The following is an 18,623-nucleotide window of genomic DNA, read 5'->3' on the forward strand; positions in this document are numbered from 1 at the left end:
CTCTTCTATGACAACACCCAGTAGGGGTGTTTTTTTTTCTTTTCTTAATTAACGAAAAGCAAATCCAGAATTGTTATGGCTGTGTTACGAGAAGTATTGTAAAACCATAGAATTCAAAAGAATAAAATGGAAAATATATTTTTAAAATTTCCATGTTACATAGATAAATTAAATTGCACAAAGAAAAAGGTTTATAGGCCTAGAACTGCCAGCAGGTGGCATGACTAGAGTCATTGGGACCAAATGAAAAACAAAAGAGATTTTATTTCATTCTTTCGTGTGTGTTTTTCATTCTTCGACTCTCTCTCTCTTTCTCTCTCTGTCTCTCTTTTCTTTCTATCATTTATCTGTCTCGCTATCCACAGTGTACATTGATTCTCTTTCTTTCCGTCTCGCTTGTCTTCTGTTTGATATTTCATTCTACAAACACAACAATCGTAAACTTTTTATTTCTAAATTGTTTCTCTGTGGCATTTTACGTCTGGATAGACCATCTTTTCCCTTTGCAAGTTCTCATGTGACTAAAGAGACCAATCCTTGATACGCAGCTGGGGTCACAGTTTGGGGCATCTGTAATCACCAGGCGCCGTTGTACTTTCACCCTTCATTCCACTTGTAGTGTTTACGCCATTTGCAATCCAGGACCCTTCCTTTCAGCCGAGACCAACCGTTAAAGAAGACCTGAACACTGACCTGTAACCTGAATAATTTCAACAGTACCGACAGCTGCGCCTCACCACTGGACTGGCGAGACTCTCAGGTTGTATGCTTGAATAGAACTTTCCAGTGTTTCTCCTGCCCCAGGCTGACTCGTCACTACTTCTCCCACTTGCAAAGTATCTATAAATATAATTATTACCTTTTAGGTTTTCATACTACGTACTTGGATCAAATAACAATTTTAACGTTCTGTTCTCTTTGCAAAACAAATTAACACTACACTAAACTTATTCCTATAATGTGGGTTGTTTCCCCGCAAAGTTATACTGTTATAGTCAACATTTTAACTGCGTGTGGGCAGTTTAGACCAATAGTTTGTTGCCACGTCACAGGTCTGTATGACGTGACCACAGGCTGTGACGTTGCAGGCCAGTGTTGAGGCCTTCTATAATTCCCCCCAGCTGTCGGTGAAAGAGCTTCATGTCGTGTTTTCATACTACGCTAAAACTATAAACTGGGCGACCTGAGGCTCTCCTGCCTTCCATTAGATCACTAAACAGAATGTCTTGTGGGAGTCGAGTTGTGGCAGTCTACACTTCTCATCAATATTTCCTTTATTCTCTACACCGGATACACCTAAAAGATTGCTATTTATAGGTTTTCCGCCATGTATGAAAATCCCCAATATATTATACACATTTTAAACACAGTGATCTGCTCTTTGTTGACCTTTGATTTTTAAGCACCAATCCATATAATTTTTTTTTTATTGTCAGTTGAACTAATAGAGTGATTGGATCACGTGGTATTGTTTAGTTCCAAGAAGTTGATGCCATTTAAAATTTAGCAATAGTTCAAATAAAAGTAATTTCTTATGACAGATATTATGTTAGGGTGTGAGGACTTACTTTTTTTTAATGTCTTCACCGGGACAGGAACGAGAGAGTTTTAATTTCAATCGGGATGTTATGGTTAGGGTTCTCAAACTTTATTATGAAGTCAAATAAGCAAGTAGGTACACTAGAGATCGTTGAATGCTAAACAAGTGCTGTTAATCCATGACGAGCCATTCATTTTCTCTCTTCCTCTCATTTTATATATTTATTTATGTTTTGCTTTATCACTGTTAATGTCTCTCATTTATCCGTTCTTTTCTCCTGTCTCTTCTTTTGACTCTTCTCCCTTTTCTCTTTTTCTCTCAATTTTGTAAAAGAAATTCTCCCATTTCTTTCATTCGGTGTTTATCTGATATTTTCTATCTATCTATCTGTCTATCTATCTATCTATCTATCTATCTATCTATCTATCTATCTATCTATCTATCTATCTATCTATCTATCTATCTATCTATCTATCTATATGTCTATCTATCTATCTATCTATCTATCTATCTATATGTCTATCTATCTATCTATATGTTTATCTATCTATCTATCTATCTATCTATCTATCTATCTATCTATCTATCTATCTATCTATCTATCTATCTATTTATCGACATCCACTCATCCATCAAACCATCCATCGATAGAGATCGTTCTCGTCCCCTCTCTCTGTCTGTCTGTCTTTAGGAATACCCAGTGAAGCGCAAGCATATTTTTGTAGAAAAAAAAGCTTTATTCGAGATCACGTGACCCATGTAATGTTATGTTTTATTTAAATTATACATTTATCCATAACTCATTTTACAACCAAAACGTGTTAATCACAATTCAATGTGTCGTAGTAGCCAAATGACAAACAATGACAAGGTTCATCCTCATGTTAGTTTATGAACAATTTATATATATATGTATATAATAATAATAATAATAATCTTTATTATCCGTAAGGAAATTTGTCTTACAATTTGTGCATTACACCAAACAAAAAACATTATAACTATAAGAAACCAAAGTTTACATTCACACCGGACTCACTCATAATTTACATGTGACAAAGTTTATACCAGATTGTTCTTATTTAATGATTTGATTGCCAGGGGAACAAAAGAGTGTTTGTGTCTGTTTGTCTTTGCTATCGGTGTCTTGTATCTCTTTTGTGATGCGTGTGTATGTTTTGTATGTTCTGATTTGTAACTTGAGACTCAGGGGCTGAGCAGTGGATGATTACGACTTGAATGGCGCAGTAGTTATCTTTGCACTTTTGCCTCCCTGTTATGTTACTGGTCAATGCATATTTTAGTATTTTCCAAAGTCAGCCATGGTAACATGCCGTCCGTGGCAATATAAAGCCCGCTACAGTTTTTTCCACGAACTGCAGTGAGCAGAAATGTGAAAACATCAAGAAAGCAGCAATGGTGAACAGTTCGGAAAAAATGACATTATTTTATATTTTAGCGATGGTGCAAATGTTAGAGATTCGGTTGGCTGACGGATCGTCTGGGAAATCGGAAATTGTTTGGAATGCTAGTGTGGAGAGCTGGCTGGAGTTTCATGTGAACTATTGTGGAAGGTATTGTGACGGGATGAAGTTAGAAAGGAAAAAAAAAGACCGTCTAAAAAATGCGACATGTTTCCCATGTGACTGTGGTCCTGATTGTGATATATACGACACATGCTGTCCACTTTTGGTCAACAATTCTTATGTAGAACCTTCTTTTCATTCAATAGCTCACTTACCAAATCCTGACAGATTTCAATGTAAAAGTATCCCACAGAATCGAAATATAGTGGCATATTTTACTATTTCTGATTGTGATCCAAAATATTCACCTGTAAACAACGAACTATCCAATAAGACTTCACATATATCTGCGTCGTGTGGACATCCAAATACAAGAACGCTGGATGATATAACGCCATATTCAGACATTTATTATGGTATTGTGTATGCGAATAAATTCTGTGCAATGTGCAATGGATATGTTATAAATGACAGCGCTACTTACGATACCTATAACTTAACAGTGAAGATAGCAAGTCCGTGGACTATTAAGATTTCGTGTAAACATTATCAAAACTTGTATCATTTAACGAAAGAATATGAATTTTTCTTTGCTGCTGCTAAGTCGTCCCAATGCAAGATAACTTTGAATCCACCAACAAGCAAAATTCGTCCCAAAAAGTGCACAGAGAGACTTGATGAAAACTTAAAACATGTTTGTACACATCAAGACTCAGTGGAAGATCAAATGTGCCAGAATTTGCCAGGACGCAAATACCTTCAGGTTGGACAAATGGCCAACATTTTTTGTTTCCTTTGCGATGACGAAATGAAGTTATTTTGTGAAGACTCTTTAATTATAGGAAAGACCCTAACATCCTCCACGATTCGGAAGCCACCAATAAGACAGCTGTTTGAGGCCGAGATAAGGAATAATTTCAACAGTACCGACAGCTGCGTCTCACCACCGGACTGGCGAGACTCTCAGGTTGTATGCTTGAATAGAACTTTCCAGTGTTTCTCATGCCCCAGACTGACTCTATAACTACTTTCTCTCACTTGCAAAATATCTATAAATATAATTCTTACCTTTCAGGTTTTCAAACTACGTACTTGGATCCAATACACTATCTTAACGTTCTGTTCTCTTTGCACAAAAATTTTCTTTCTCTCCTAACTGACGATACCAACGTTGAATGTGATAAATAATTACGGAGAGAAAGAGTTAACACTACAATAAACTTATTCCTATAATGTTGATTGTTTCCCCGCAAAGTTATACTGTTATAGTCAACATGTTAATTGCGTGCATAAGAATAATACATTACTTTATACAGCTTTGCTAACAAACATAATAGGGACTCGTGGCACTATAAGAACAGACACAAATTAAACCTGAAATAGTAAAGTGCTTGGCTTGGCTTCCGAACCGGGTGGTCTTGGGTTCGAATCTCGGTGATGACTTGGATTTTGAATTTTGGGATGTTTTGAACGCCCCTGAGTCTACCCAACTCTAATGGGTACCTGATATTTGTTGGGGGGAAAGTAAATGCGGTTGGGCGATATGCTGGTTACACGACACCCTCGTTAAGCGTTGGCCATAGATGTGACATGCCAAAGCTTGCTTACAGTGTCAGTCAAGCTAATCACAGCATTGTTAATTATTTATTTTTTTATTTCACTTAAATTATTTCCCCTTTCTGCGTCCAATTTGACCACCAAACCCCACCTTTTTCTCTTCTCGCTCGACTGAATCCATCACATTGACGACCTCGCACCCCTTCGCTTATCCCCCCCCCCCCCTTGACACAGGTAAAGACAAACACAGTCCTAGTTCCGTTGTTGGTCATTGGCGTCTGGCGGTCATCGTGTACACCATCTGGTCATTACCAGGCACACCTACCCCACCCCGCATCTATCTCTTCCTCCACCCTTATAAGCACGCCTAAATTTGAACATCTCCACATTTCGTCATTTCTCCAGCACGCTGGCAGACGAGCGCACAAATCTATACATTCATTCTCGTTTGCTCTATTGGATCAAGCGCCTTACCTCTCAGCCAAAGCGCCTCCACTGTCCTAGTAGCCTGGACTTAATTGTCCAATATATTGTGTACATGTTTGCTACTGCTTATTATTGGCGGGTAAACAATTAAATGTAAATGTTCACCACTATAACCAGAGAGTATTTTTATGTTCATGAATTCTACTTTTGGATTTAACATATCTGTTAACATGCTTCTCATATACATAACCATGCCATTTGAGTTTCTCAGCTCTTAAATCTACATGTTTACTATTTGTTGTATTTTATTCTGAGTTTTATTCCACAAATAATCTCCATAATGCTTTTCGTTACTTAGGGCAATTTATCTAGTGGTAATAGATATGAGCACCTCACAATGTATAAAATGCTTCCTAATGGCATGCGTCTCGAATAGCCTCTAACAACCAGTCCAATTCCTGGGCTTCACGTGTGTCTCAGATACTGAGTCCTGCGGAACTGTTCTCACTAACAGAGAAGGGGCAAAGGCGAGTAACTGGCGCCTAAACCAGTAAGCTTCGGGCAGGAGAGACTCGTTAGTCAGGGCTGGCTACCCACCCAGGAGAAGGACAACGCTGAATTTCAACCTCTTCTGCCTTGCAACTATACCCAATCATGGGAAAGGCTTCGGGAGTAAACCCTGAGCAAAAATCAGGAGGTGGCGACCCTAACGCACTTTGCAGCACCCAGTGCTACACCCTGGCTGAGCTTGCGACGCCGCTGACCCCCTAACTGTATCGGCAATCGCCTTTCCATTGGATACATCAGCCGCGTGGAGAGGGGGGAACTAATGTGTGGGCGACATCGCTACGACCACAGCTAATGCCCAGGCATTCATCTCATTTCCATGATGATGTGTAGTTATTTTGCGACTGAAGGAGGCCATAGATGTTTACCTTTATGTCATGCGCAACGTATTTTACACTTTCCATAAAGTCATCTTGTAACGTTGACTGAACGCCCCCCGTCCTTTTCATGTGTATTAAGCCCCTTTGTATTTATCCTCATCGCCTATGTTCAACAGGATGATGAATAGACTTGTAAATATGTTCCCTTTACATCCTTTGTAGCAACTGACACCAGAATTAATTTGATTATCCCCCTTGACCCCCCACCTAACTCGAGCAATAATTCCTATTTCCTCTCTTGTTGATGGCTAACTGAGATTGTTATCTCCCTTACTATGCTCATATTTATTGTTGATATTAACCATCGCTTTAGGCTAATTTATTCTCTTATTATCTCCCCTGATTGTAATCGCAAACAAAAGTAATTTATTCTCTTATTATCTCTCCTGATTGTAATCGCAAACAATCTTATCAATCCATCTCAGTTGAGGGCATCGACAGGCAAAAGTGATGTGTCCTAATTAGTCTACGTTTTATTCGCAGCCTTCCTCCGTTTGTCTGCTTACTAGCCACAACCGCCTACTTAGTAGGCTACTTGCTACTCGTGCTACGTGCTACTACTGATACGTATACACCTATGGGATGCAATTTAGAGCTACGGATACTTCAATCACACCTACGATTGCAACTTGCTGCTTCCTATTGATACTACTGCCCACGGTAGATCATTTTTTTGTCTGCAGTACCTACTGTGCCCACGATATTCTGCCACCTGCACTACTGTGCCCACGATAGTCTGCCACCTGCACTTCTGTGCCCACGATAGTCTGCCACCTGCACTACTGTGCCCACGATAGTCTGCCACCTGCACTACTGTGCCCACGATAGTCTGCCACCTGCACTACTGTGCCCACGATAGTCTGCCACCTGCACTAATGTGCCCACGATAGTCTGCCACCTGCACTACTGTGCCCACGATAGTCTGCCACCTGCACTAATGTGCCCACGATAGTCTGCCACCTGCACTACTGTGCCTACGATAGTCTGCCATTTCTAAAAAAAATAGATTTTTTCGCTGTGTAACAAACTAGATAGGGATTCTTTTCTCTAAGAAATACACAGATAGTCTTATGTTTATTAAAAATCGATAGAGCCGTTTTCAAAATACAAGAGCCAGGAGTTGATTTTCCGTGCTGCCTTTAGGCGCTCAGTAAATACCCCTTCTATGCAATATTTGCAAAATTCTTTTTTTTTAATGTGATTTATTTTAAATAAATAACAGTACTGAAGTAAACTAACTAAACTTGCAATTTAACTGAATATAGAATTTTACTATTTTTTTTTACTATTTTCATAATCATCTTTCCCCTTGATGGTGTGGCTGGGGTGCTCGTACGGTTAGCGGTTCTTCACTCTTCCTCCCAATAAGTAGCTATCCTTAGATGAAATCAAGACAATGTTGTGTTTATTGTTTTAAAGTCATCTAGCTTTTCTTAATAATTTTATCACGTTTGTAACTTTATTAACTCTTTCTGTCCTAACTGAAGATGCCAGCGTTGATTCCACCAGAATGTGGTAAATAATTACGGAAAGAAAGAGTTAAACATGATTTTGACAGTGAGTCATGCCTAACAATATGAATAAAGTGCGAAGTTCGAAATTATTAAGCCCGCAGGCAGCAATTTTCATGTTTGCATTTTTATAGCACCGTAACAGTGTGACCTATGAAAAAACTGATGGTATCTCTGAATTCCTCGTCCTTTTTCCTATAAACATAAATCGAATTTAATGTATCACTAGGCTTGATTAAAATTAAATACGAAGTCAAAGAGGTGTAGGGTAGGTATCGCCAAACGTACTTTTCCTCTAGCGGATTTTTCCCCAGTTAGTAAGCTCGATCGGGTTGATAGAAGGTTCGAACAGATCAAAGAAAATATATCTAAAAACATATTTTAATATTTAATTTTCACTATAAAGTCATTTTCGTTTTACTCCAGCGCAAGAACACCATCCATTGCACCATTTCCCACACTCCACAACTTCAAATAGTCTCTTTAAGCTGATGAGCAATCAGACTTAAAAAATAGCCTTAAGCCCATTACCCATTTCCTTTCAACCGGGTAGTAAAAAAGAATAATTCTACACCTCCTGAGTTTGACCTCACCATGAACTTAGCCTTTACAAGGAAAAGGAAATAGTATGTGTCGGAAGTGAAGGAAAAAGGTGCATGCGCAGTAGCAATACAGTAGTAATTTGGTAAACATTCAAATAAAAAAGTTTTAGCAATAAAAAGTGAACTGTTCGAACCTCTTGACAAATCGGGGCTGCTCGAACTTCGCACTTTACTATATGTTCGTCGAGTTACAGTATTGAGGAGTTCCTTCTTGTTTACCAGCCAAAGTGTTGACTTAAAAAAAAATACAAACCAAATTGTTTTCTTTCTTGCTATCTACTTGCAGACTTAGCATTCAATCTCAAAGGTTCCATTGGTTCCACATAAATGAAATCTTTGACTACAAGGTGGACACACTTTATCATCACTGCATCTACTGCAAAGTAGTGTTATTGTCAATTAGTAAATTGATCCCTTGATCTGTCCATCACGGAGCCGTGCGCTCCATGGATGCAACGTCACTAGTAGAGCCACGCTTCTCTCTTATAAAATACGGTTTGCCGGCGTTTCCAGTGTATAAATCCAATGTTTGGAACTCGCTCCCCATGGCGCCGTGACAAACAACTTGATTCACCTCATTTAGGCCTAGCTGTCAATTTTTGAAATAAAATTTTTTTTTCTGTCGTGTTTATGTCTGAACTAGAGAGGAGAATCCTAGCAATGGAATTGAGATGCTACAGAATAATCCTAGGTATGACATACAAAGACCGCATCACAAACGAAGAGATGAGAGAAAGGACCTGCTAAATACTGTCGAAAATTGCTAACTAAAACTCTATGGCCATATTACAAGGTCACCATGGCTCGCAAAGACCTTCCTTCGAGGAACAGTACCAGGAAAAAAGAGAAAAGAGAAAGCGATAGGAAGATAACATAAAAGAATTGACGGGCCTGTCTTAAAAAAAGATTCTCTCCAAAGCTAAAGATGAATGGAGAAAGACGGTCAACAGACCCTGTGTTGTGCCCCAACGGTCAACAGACTTAGCTGAAGCGATGATAAACTCCGGCCCACAGAAAGGTTTTCGAACAAAAATGTTTCAGCAAATCGGAAACATTTTGGAAGACAACAGCCATCGGCTCCATTATAACTACGCCAAGTCGTCACGAAGTGGTCGACTTCTGTTAATCAAGATTAGATCTAGAACCGAACAGTACACATACTCTTTCATTCCCTCTTCATTCAGACTGTATCAGCGCTACTTGTTGACCAGGAAACGTGAAAACGTTTAAGAAGTCTGTCTGTAGTCACTCAATGAACTCTTTCTGTTGTGTCTGTTCTATCAGTGTGAATGTTTCTGTTGTGTTGTTTTTATTTTGAGAAACGAGTCCTTGTAATCACAACGAATTTTCATAAGGATCAATAAAGCAGTCTTATAAAATAGTTTCTTATAGACTTCGGACTCAATAAGAATAATGTCATAATAATGTACAACAATGTGCGACGTAATAACTTTCTATATACTTGGCATTCACTTACACAAATATCAACTACAAAAACTACTGCCATAAACTGAAAACTGGCGCTCTGTTTTCGTCCAGAGATCCAATCTAACAACTTATTACTAAAAAAAATAACAAATGGATTACCAAAATAGTTGACCGTGAATCATGCGATTGATTGTACTTTCGATCACAACAAATAAGTTATTACAAACACGCTAATGTAAAATGCTGTTATTATAAAATTAGTGCCTATTGTCTCAATAAAGGCTTCCACAAATAGGTCGTATATAAATCTATAATTTATAGAACTTAATTGGGATTGAATTATCTGCATAACTTTTGTGAGAAATAAAACACCAACAGCTGTTGACATTTCTGAACTCGCCTCCGTACAAACATTTGTTGAGAGAAAAAAAAAATATGGAAGATAAAAGACCATTGACCTAATTAATCCTAGGGTCAACAAAACTTGACCCGAACTGTGAAGGCGACCTTCCAGCTCTGCCTTTCTATCACGTGACCTATAAATCCACACCGCATTTTATTAGATCTAGAAACAGACAGTAGAAGCCCAGTCAATGAATAACAATCTAGTAGATCTAGAATCTACCCTTCACATTTAGCTGTTAGCCTTATTATTAATAGCACAGTGACATTTGTCCTGATGTGATAAACGAGACTGCAAAACGCTTAATGACAGCTACTGATGTTTTTTTTCTGGATTAACTTGATCGGTTAATAGGTGCTGCATTTCTGAGCGTCAGCTGGGACTACTATTTAGCTTAGGTCAATTGGATAAGGACTATTAACAAATAAATGTGTATTGTGAATTCAATGTCAAGTGAGACTAATATCTATTCAAGAATACAATGTATATTATAGGTTTTAGCCAACTAAACATAGACATGCTGATTAGTTATTGCTTATTAGTTACTTTTATATTTCCTGCCTGTGCAAAACTTAATTGGAATTCTTCATCTGAAAGTTGGCTGGAGTTTCAGGTCAAATTCTGCGGAAGAGTTTGCATTGGAAACACTTTGAAAGAAAGTAACATTTGTTACTATCCGTCATGTTTCAAGTGTGACTGTGATCCTAACTGCTTTATATACGACACATGCTGTCCACTCGTGGTCAACAATTCTTATATTGAACCTCTTCGTCACGTAATCGATCACTTACCTAGACCTGATCGATTTCAGTGCCAAACTATCACATACAATGCGGTCGAATCTACATATTATGTAATATCTGACTGTGATCCATACTTGGCGGCTCAAAGTACGAATATTTCTGATATAGTAGACAGGTGTCTGAATCCAGGTCCCAAATCGTTGGATGATGTAACTCCATATTCAGATATGTACTATGGAATTGTGTTTGCAAATAAATTCTGTGCAATGTGCAATGGATATGTAATCAATGAAAATATGACAAGAGATGCCATGAACAATTCAGTTAGAATAGCAAGTCCATGGTCAATTCAAATGTCGTGTATTCATTATCAAAACTTCTATCATTTTACAGAAGAAGTTGAGTTTTTCTTGGCTATTGCCAACTCGAGTGAATGCAAAATAAATTTCACAAACCCATCGACCGAATTATCACCAAAAATCTGCAAAGCAGAGGTAGAGAATTTTACAAAAGGTGTCTGCCAGGAGGAGGATGCTAAAACCAAGGAATTATGCCAAAATTTAAATCACCGATACCTCAGAGTTGGCGAGTATGCTAGCATATTCTGTTATCTCTGCGACATGCAAGACATTTATGAAATGAATTGTTTTGAACCTTCATGGATTATTGACATAGACAAATGGTGGCCGCCTTTCGTGCTACTTTTGGGCAGTTTAGGGCATTTACTGGAGGAGTCTATAACTGACCAAACCTGTAATTCTTCTCTGGAATGGCAAGATGCTCAGGTAGCTAAAATGATTTGTAAATTGGAACTTATAAGTTTGGTTTTTCTCTTGGGAATATTCTCAACAATTCTATCCTATCTATTTGCATTTCAATTTAAAAACCGATTGACATTTTGGCAAACCTTATATCAATTCTCTGTCTGTCTGGTACAATTTTTGTACACGCTGTTTCTTCCTCACCCATTCTCGGATCAAGTTGAAACTTGACATAATTATTTAGTGAACCTAAGAAACATAAATAAAAAATATTAATAACTTAGTTATTTAATTATTGGTGATTTACCATTTTGTTTGGTATCGAATAAGGGAAATAAATGCTACTCAGTGAGAGATGGGGCTTTATATACGGAGTTGTTCTACGTATTACTTTTTGTTCACGTTTTCTCTCCCATTTACCGTTCTTGCTTCAAATGAAAATTTTGCATATTTATTCATTGTTAATGACATTACAAGAATAAACAAAATTATAGTTAATCAACTAGTAATAAATTATGTTTTAATATATATATATATATATATATATATATATATATATATATATATATATAAAGGAGTTAAATTCTTTAGTATTCAGATATATTATGAGGTTCTTCCTCTTAGATAAGCTTTCCAATATTATAATACTAAAAAGAGCGTATGCAAAAAAATATCGTAAGCCTTTTAAAATGAATAGATGATTAACTTTTACTATATTCTGTACAAAATTTTGTAGATTGAATAACCACCGTCTATTAATGGCTATACAACAAGGGTTGGCTGAGTGGCATTGCGCTTAGATTATGAAATAGATTTGGAATCACGGTAAAGACAGTTTTTGTAGTTTAGGATGCACTTGAGTCCACCCAACTCTAATGGCTACCTTTCATAAATCAGTTGGTCGTTGTACTGGCCACATTACATCCTTGTTAACTGTCATCTGCCCTAAAGATGGCAAGGTCTGAATGGGGTACTTTTGTGGTGTCTTTTTCCACAATCGCATGACAGTACCATTCCCTGACAGATGACAAATAGTTGCTAGTCTGTGCTTCACTCTCTGATCAGGAGCCAGTTTAAAGCATTGTGATAGGCCTTGCCTTGTAGTTGCCAATTGCTGTCTGACCTCGACAGATTACTCTGGAGATATCTGGGTTTCTTGTTCGGGTGTATTCAATGTACTTAATTATCAAGTAACAAGACCTACACATGTAACAAGTGGGAAAAGACTAAGTCCAAACCGTTGTACAACACAGTTGATGTTTTAATATTGAAAAGACTACGGCCGAGTATCTGTCTGTAATATCACGTTATCCCTATGAAGTCCTAACACCCACTGACTATATTTACATAAATCATCTATAACCCAACTAAGTCGTGATGTCGCGTTCAAAGTCCGTCAACTATGGTGCGTCTCTCTACAAACTAATAATACTAGGTGTCTTACAGCACTGACAGCACTGTAATATATGCATTCATTTCTGGGTGTTTCATGTGAAGAGTTATTCAACAGGGTCTTCGCAGTTCGTTAACTGACAACAAACATCCTAAGAAACATATAACAACTCATAATAACGGACAGAAGATATACAAGTGGAATACTCATCAATGCACAACAAGGGATAGTGTCTGTGGGCCTAATGTTACTACTCTAGTCTAGTGAATGCCAGGCAGTAACAGTCAATTTATTTCATTTTCCTAGCATTAAGATACAAGAAATAGAAAAAAAAACTTTATAAAACAAGGTTACAAAAGACAGTTTGTGTGGAAATACAAACTCAAAATCGGCCCCCGAAGTAAGATGTTTTACATAATTCGGATAATTCTTCAGAGTTGAAGATAGTTTACTTCCTAGTCCAAGCCTCCCGCAGGCAGGGTTTGAACCTTCGACCGTCGATAAATCCGAACGACAGTCCAGCGCGCAAACCGCACGTCCAGTGGTCCACCCAGGTAGGCTTCAATATTTTCAGAAAGAACATCATAATGAAATTATATCAAGGACGAATGAGAGATAAGAATGGAGAAGGCAGGTTAACAGATCTTGTGTAGTGCCCCAACGGTCAAGCAGATCAATGGATAGGTGAAAGTGAATGTAAGGTTATATGTGAACCTGGCCTAACTAGTTTCCCTTTCAAACCTTGTGGTCTATAAGGCAGATGATGTAAGGTTCATCTGTTTAGAGCTGGGTAGACTCAGAAATTGAAAATCCCAGTCTTCACCAGGATTCGAACCCGGGGCCTCGGTTCGGAATAAATAATGTAATTGTTTTGAAAAGGCTTAATCTCATATTCGATATCTGCTATATAACAACATGTTCACGAAAATGACATTTATAAGATTACTATTCGTCTTAAGTTAGGTCTAACTTATAATGCATACTAATTAGCTTTTTCTCTTTAAAAAACTGCTTGCATACCTGATTTTAAAAATTAGAATTTTCGCTTTCAGGAAAAAAAAAAGTAGCCGTTGCATCAGAACTTTGAATGGTCTAAAATATTGTGAAGTCGGATTTTCAATATCTTTTCTAGTTTACGAGATCTAAACGGGAAGGACGGACAGACGGACAGACATTTCACACAAAACTAATAGCGTCTTTTCCCCTTTCGGGGGCCGCTAAAAAATCGAAGCTTATCTAAGGGAAGGAACCGCTAAATACTACCATTGATCTGAAAATTACGGCGTTTATTTCTCTTTCTACTGTATACAAAAATTAATTAATTAGTACTAAATTATTAACTTATCGGCTATGAATAATTATCAAACAATTCAATTTGATCCGAGAATGAGAAGTGTCATAATGTAATCAGAGGACTAAATACACATCTCTCATTAACTCTTTCTCTCCGTAATTATTGACCACATTCTGGTGGAATCAACGCTGGTATCGTCAGTTAGGAGAGAAAGAGTTAAGTAGCATTTATTTCATTTCCTTGGAAATCAGACACAATATATAATTATCAACAATTAATTAACTAATTGTTTAATTTTTTTCATATCTATGTTTTGTCAGGTTTAATGACAAGTAAAAAATAAAATTCCCCTTTCAGACCCTGCGATTTACAGGACAGATGATGTTAATGTCATCTAATTCTTTGGTCAATGGCCAGCAGGGGCGGACTGGGTGTCAAAATCGGCCCGGGCATTTCTATAAAATTAGGCCCACAAATTCTCTACCATGTGATGGGCATTCATGTCTAGATGTATCGGTCCTTAAAAATCATTCTTTAGTTTGATAATGTATCGATATGCATGCATACAGTGAACTCTATATCTTAATAAGCAATAAAGCGTCTTTTTAAATCAGCAATTATGTAAGCCCTAAAAAGTTGAAGCCTACTAGTAGCACTGTCTACATTCTACATTTTATTTTCGGAAAATGTGTTCGATTAAAAGAGTATTACACTGTAATGTCTGTGAAAGACTTTTTGTTTAAACACGACGCTCAGAGTGTCTTTTATAAAAAAAATAATAATAACATAATAAGGATATTATAAAACCTTTAACAACTTGATATGTGCCATAGTGACTTCGATCAGGCCATTTCGGTGGCCCTACCGGCCCATTTGGGTACCGGCCCACCGGGCATTTGCCCAAATGCCAATATAGCCAGTCCGCCCCTTATGGCCAGCAAAACGAACAACCGCCTTTAGTTCCCCCAACTAAAGTCAGATACCCATAAGAGTTGGGTGGACTCAGGGGCGCTCTAAAGATCCCGATATTGAAAATCCAAGTCTACACCGAGATTTGAACCCAGGACCCTAGGCTCGGAAACCAAGAGCTTAAGCACTCAGCCTCTGCGCCCCCTTTTGTTCCTATCTTAGCGCTAATCTAAACATGTCATATTTTTTTTTGTGATAGTAAGTGTATGTGTTTTGCGTGGCTGGTAGTGCAGTGTGTGTGCCTGTATAGGAAATGACCAGTGGACCTTGAGTGTACATGCTTGAGTGAACAGCAGTGTGTCAGGACTGTTTGTAAAATGTTTTACATGTTTCGGATGTTCCTTCAGAGTTGAAGATAATTACTTCCTAGTCCAAACCTCCCGCAGGACGACGGGGGATGGGAGCGGGCAGGGTTTGAACCCGGGACCATCGATAAATCTGAACGACAGTCCAGCGTGCAAACCGCACGACCAGGCAGCCATCCTGTGTGTAAAAGGAGGTCAGTTTAGAGAACAAGTGGCTGGAGTCAAGAACATAAATAGAGACTAATAAAATCAGTGTGTTTATTGAAGCTCGTGTTGTTCTAGTGGGTCTATTAGAATTTTATGTCACCTTCCATGTCCGCCCTGTTTAGCGCATCTCCTAACCATTACATCTTCGTTGCTAAGTTTTTATTTTTCAACATGAGTTGTATCATCTTTTGCAGTATTTTTATTGATGATCATAGAGACTCATGGAGCTATTTATTCACAAAGGTGAAGAGCTTCTTTAGAACAAAGATGTTTCATTAGGTAATTTACAAAAGCAATAGTTAGTGAGACCTTGAAATAATGACCCAACATCTTGAGTAATCGTAAAATGCTTTCAAATTCAGAGGACGTAGATTGCGTAAATCAATAAAAAGTACAAACATTATAATATAGCTTAATAAAAAAAAACACTCAAAGGATTAATGTAATGTTAATCATTATACTATATTATTAGCATAGGGAAAAACAAGACATAGTAAGAGAAACTAAAAATATTTTCAAGGGAGGTAAACGCACTTTGCTACGTAAAGAAAGATCTTTGCGTTATATCCCTTTTTATTTTAGTATGTAAGAATATATTGTAGGCCTATCAGATTACAAATATCAAAACGGAGATATATTTGATGTGTTATTTATATACTTATTTATTTATCTTTTCATTTATCTTCTTTATTTCAGGGTGAATGCCACGCTGCCAGCTGTACAGCTGGGAAAATTGCAACAGAGGACGGAAAATGTAAAACAGCTATAAGCGGCATTCGGGGTCTTGCATACCACTTGGCCTTGACATTGATGTACGAAAATGACGTCGAAATGACGCAATCGGAAATGACTGACTTATTCATTGCTATCAAAAGGAAGTTGGTTTCCAAATTTTCTAGGTCTCAGTTGTTTGCTAACGTTACCATAGCCACGATTGCAAACGGTTCTAAGCTTTTGCATCTTTACAGAATTGTGGGGGACATTTTAGCAGACGATGAGAAGAGTCGAGATGAGTTTGAGACGGAAATTGTTCAGATGGTGACGCTTTCTTGGGTGTTACCTCTTGCTCACATGAACATGTCTAATATTACACTGAAGCCATTGATACTTGGAGCAGAATACCACACTGTGGAGTTTATCAACTTGTCAATGCCTTCAAATCTCACAACTAATCAGTATCAAAAGAAAATAATTCATTCTGGAGGTGGCAAAAGAAATTTGCCCAAATGTTGCAAATTTATTGACTTGACGTATACATTGCTCTGTCCTTATGTTGCGGTAAACATTTCCAGCGTTAAAGTCAACATGCTTGACATTCACCTGTCATTTAACTATGATGGGCGTGTCATCGAGGTTGTGGGTGGTCCTAATATTTCAGTCGTCAATGGAGAACTTCATATCTGTTTGGAGACTTTTAAAACGCTGATAAAAACAAACCCAGTTCAGAGCCCTGCTGATATCGCGCTGTATTACTTCCAGATTGTGTGTATCTTGTTTTCTGTTGTTTGTCTCGTGATGTCTCTGGTTACATACTTTTTATTTTCATCTCTGAGAACACTTCCGGGGTTAAATAATATGTGTCTGTGTTTATCTATGCTATGCGCGCAGGTAAGTCTGCTGCTTACAGTAGAGTTTGGGGTTAAAGGTCAACTTCCCCCCAAGCTGTGTATGTTTCATGCTATATTTCTTCATTTTAGCTGGTTGGCCTCTTTCGCCTGGATGAGTGGCTGCTGCATCCACATGTTTCTCGCGTTCACTTCTTACACATCGCCTAGAAATGTTGTCAATTCAGACATACGAAGGCACATCCGGTTTTTCATTTACGGCTTCGGTGTGCCCCTTCTCATAGTGGCCGCGAACCTGGGCATTAACGCTGGTTTGACCAAAGGCCAGTCAATAGGTTATGATGACACGATATGTTTCCTGGACACACGTATGTCTGCTCTTACAATTATTCTGACCTTACTTGTTCCGCTTTGCGCCATGGTCTTTAGCAACGGAGTTTTGTTCACCTTGACCTTGCGTGAGATGCTTCACATCGCGAAAATACGGAAGGCGGCGACGGGGATGGAACGTCAGGGCGTTATGACCTACGTCAAGTTGTCTACACTCACGGGCGTCTTCTGCATCGTCGCAGCCGTGGCGGTCTGGCTGGAAAACCTCATCCTGCAGTTTCTGACCTGTCCACTCATGGCGCTTCAAGGCGTCTTTCTATTTTTCTCATTCATATTCAACAAAAGAGTCGGCAAACTGTATTGTGACATGCTTGGTCTGCACCGTCTGGGAATAACCTTGACAACTCAAAGCAGCAGTAGCCAATCAGCGAGCGTGAAGAGAACGAAACACAAAAAGCGAATTCAGTACTCTCAATCCACATCCAGTACAAACATGTGAAACGAAATATTGAAATGTAAAATATTAGCTTCAAATCCCAAAGAGCTCCGTTTCTTAAACACTATTTTTAAAAATCAAAAACGTTCTTTAAATAATGATAATTGGTCGATATTTTACATTTGTATCATTGTTTGCTAATTGCAAGTGATACACAAGTTTTCAAACAATGCGTTGGCCTATTTAATGCCTCTGTTAAAAGACTCGACTATATCAAGTGATTCCGACCACTCTTTTAAAGGTCTTTTAATATGTCGAAGTGTCGATATTATAATTATGAAATCTCTAGTAACACTACAGGCCAAATAATAAATGATATGTTGTGGCCTCTGTCTACTAACAGTAGTTTAAGCCTAGTCTTGTCTTCATTTTACCATTAACAAGAAAAGATTAAAAAGTCTTTTTAAAAAAAGCTTATACGAATTGTATCAATTAGTTTCGATTAGTGACGTAAGTAAGTTTGTAATAGATCAGGACCAACAGCAATATATCTGTCTGATTAGAAATATTTTAATTAATTGTTTTTGTTTAGCGCTATTTCATGCATTTAGCTTTCTCAATACGCTATGATCCTATCACTTGTCTGGACCAGTGGGGAGTATCTGGGGGGGGGGGGGGGG

The 18,623-nt window shown here is 38.0% G+C and overlaps 1 protein-coding gene across 4 annotated transcripts in view; it reads left to right on the top strand.

Annotated features, from left to right (window-relative positions):
• LOC106075073 (uncharacterized) overlaps nucleotides 1–18,623 on the top strand; it is a 72,788-nt gene extending 54,165 nt beyond the window's left edge. For 3 of the 4 annotated variants that reach the window (XM_056019268.1, XM_056019278.1, XM_056019284.1), the window contains exon 2: nucleotides 16,309–18,623. In XM_056019268.1, the coding sequence (XP_055875243.1) occupies nucleotides 16,309–18,006 (1,698 nt within the window). In that variant the 3' untranslated portion in view covers nucleotides 18,007–18,623. Of the gene's footprint in view, nucleotides 1–10,015; nucleotides 11,469–16,308 lie in introns of those variants that run through there. The other variant, XM_056019291.1, reaches the window with a different exon arrangement.

Source organism: Biomphalaria glabrata, chromosome 1 (genome assembly GCF_947242115.1).
Source record: "Biomphalaria glabrata chromosome 1, xgBioGlab47.1, whole genome shotgun sequence".
Lineage (NCBI taxonomy): Eukaryota > Metazoa > Mollusca > Gastropoda > Planorbidae > Biomphalaria > Biomphalaria glabrata.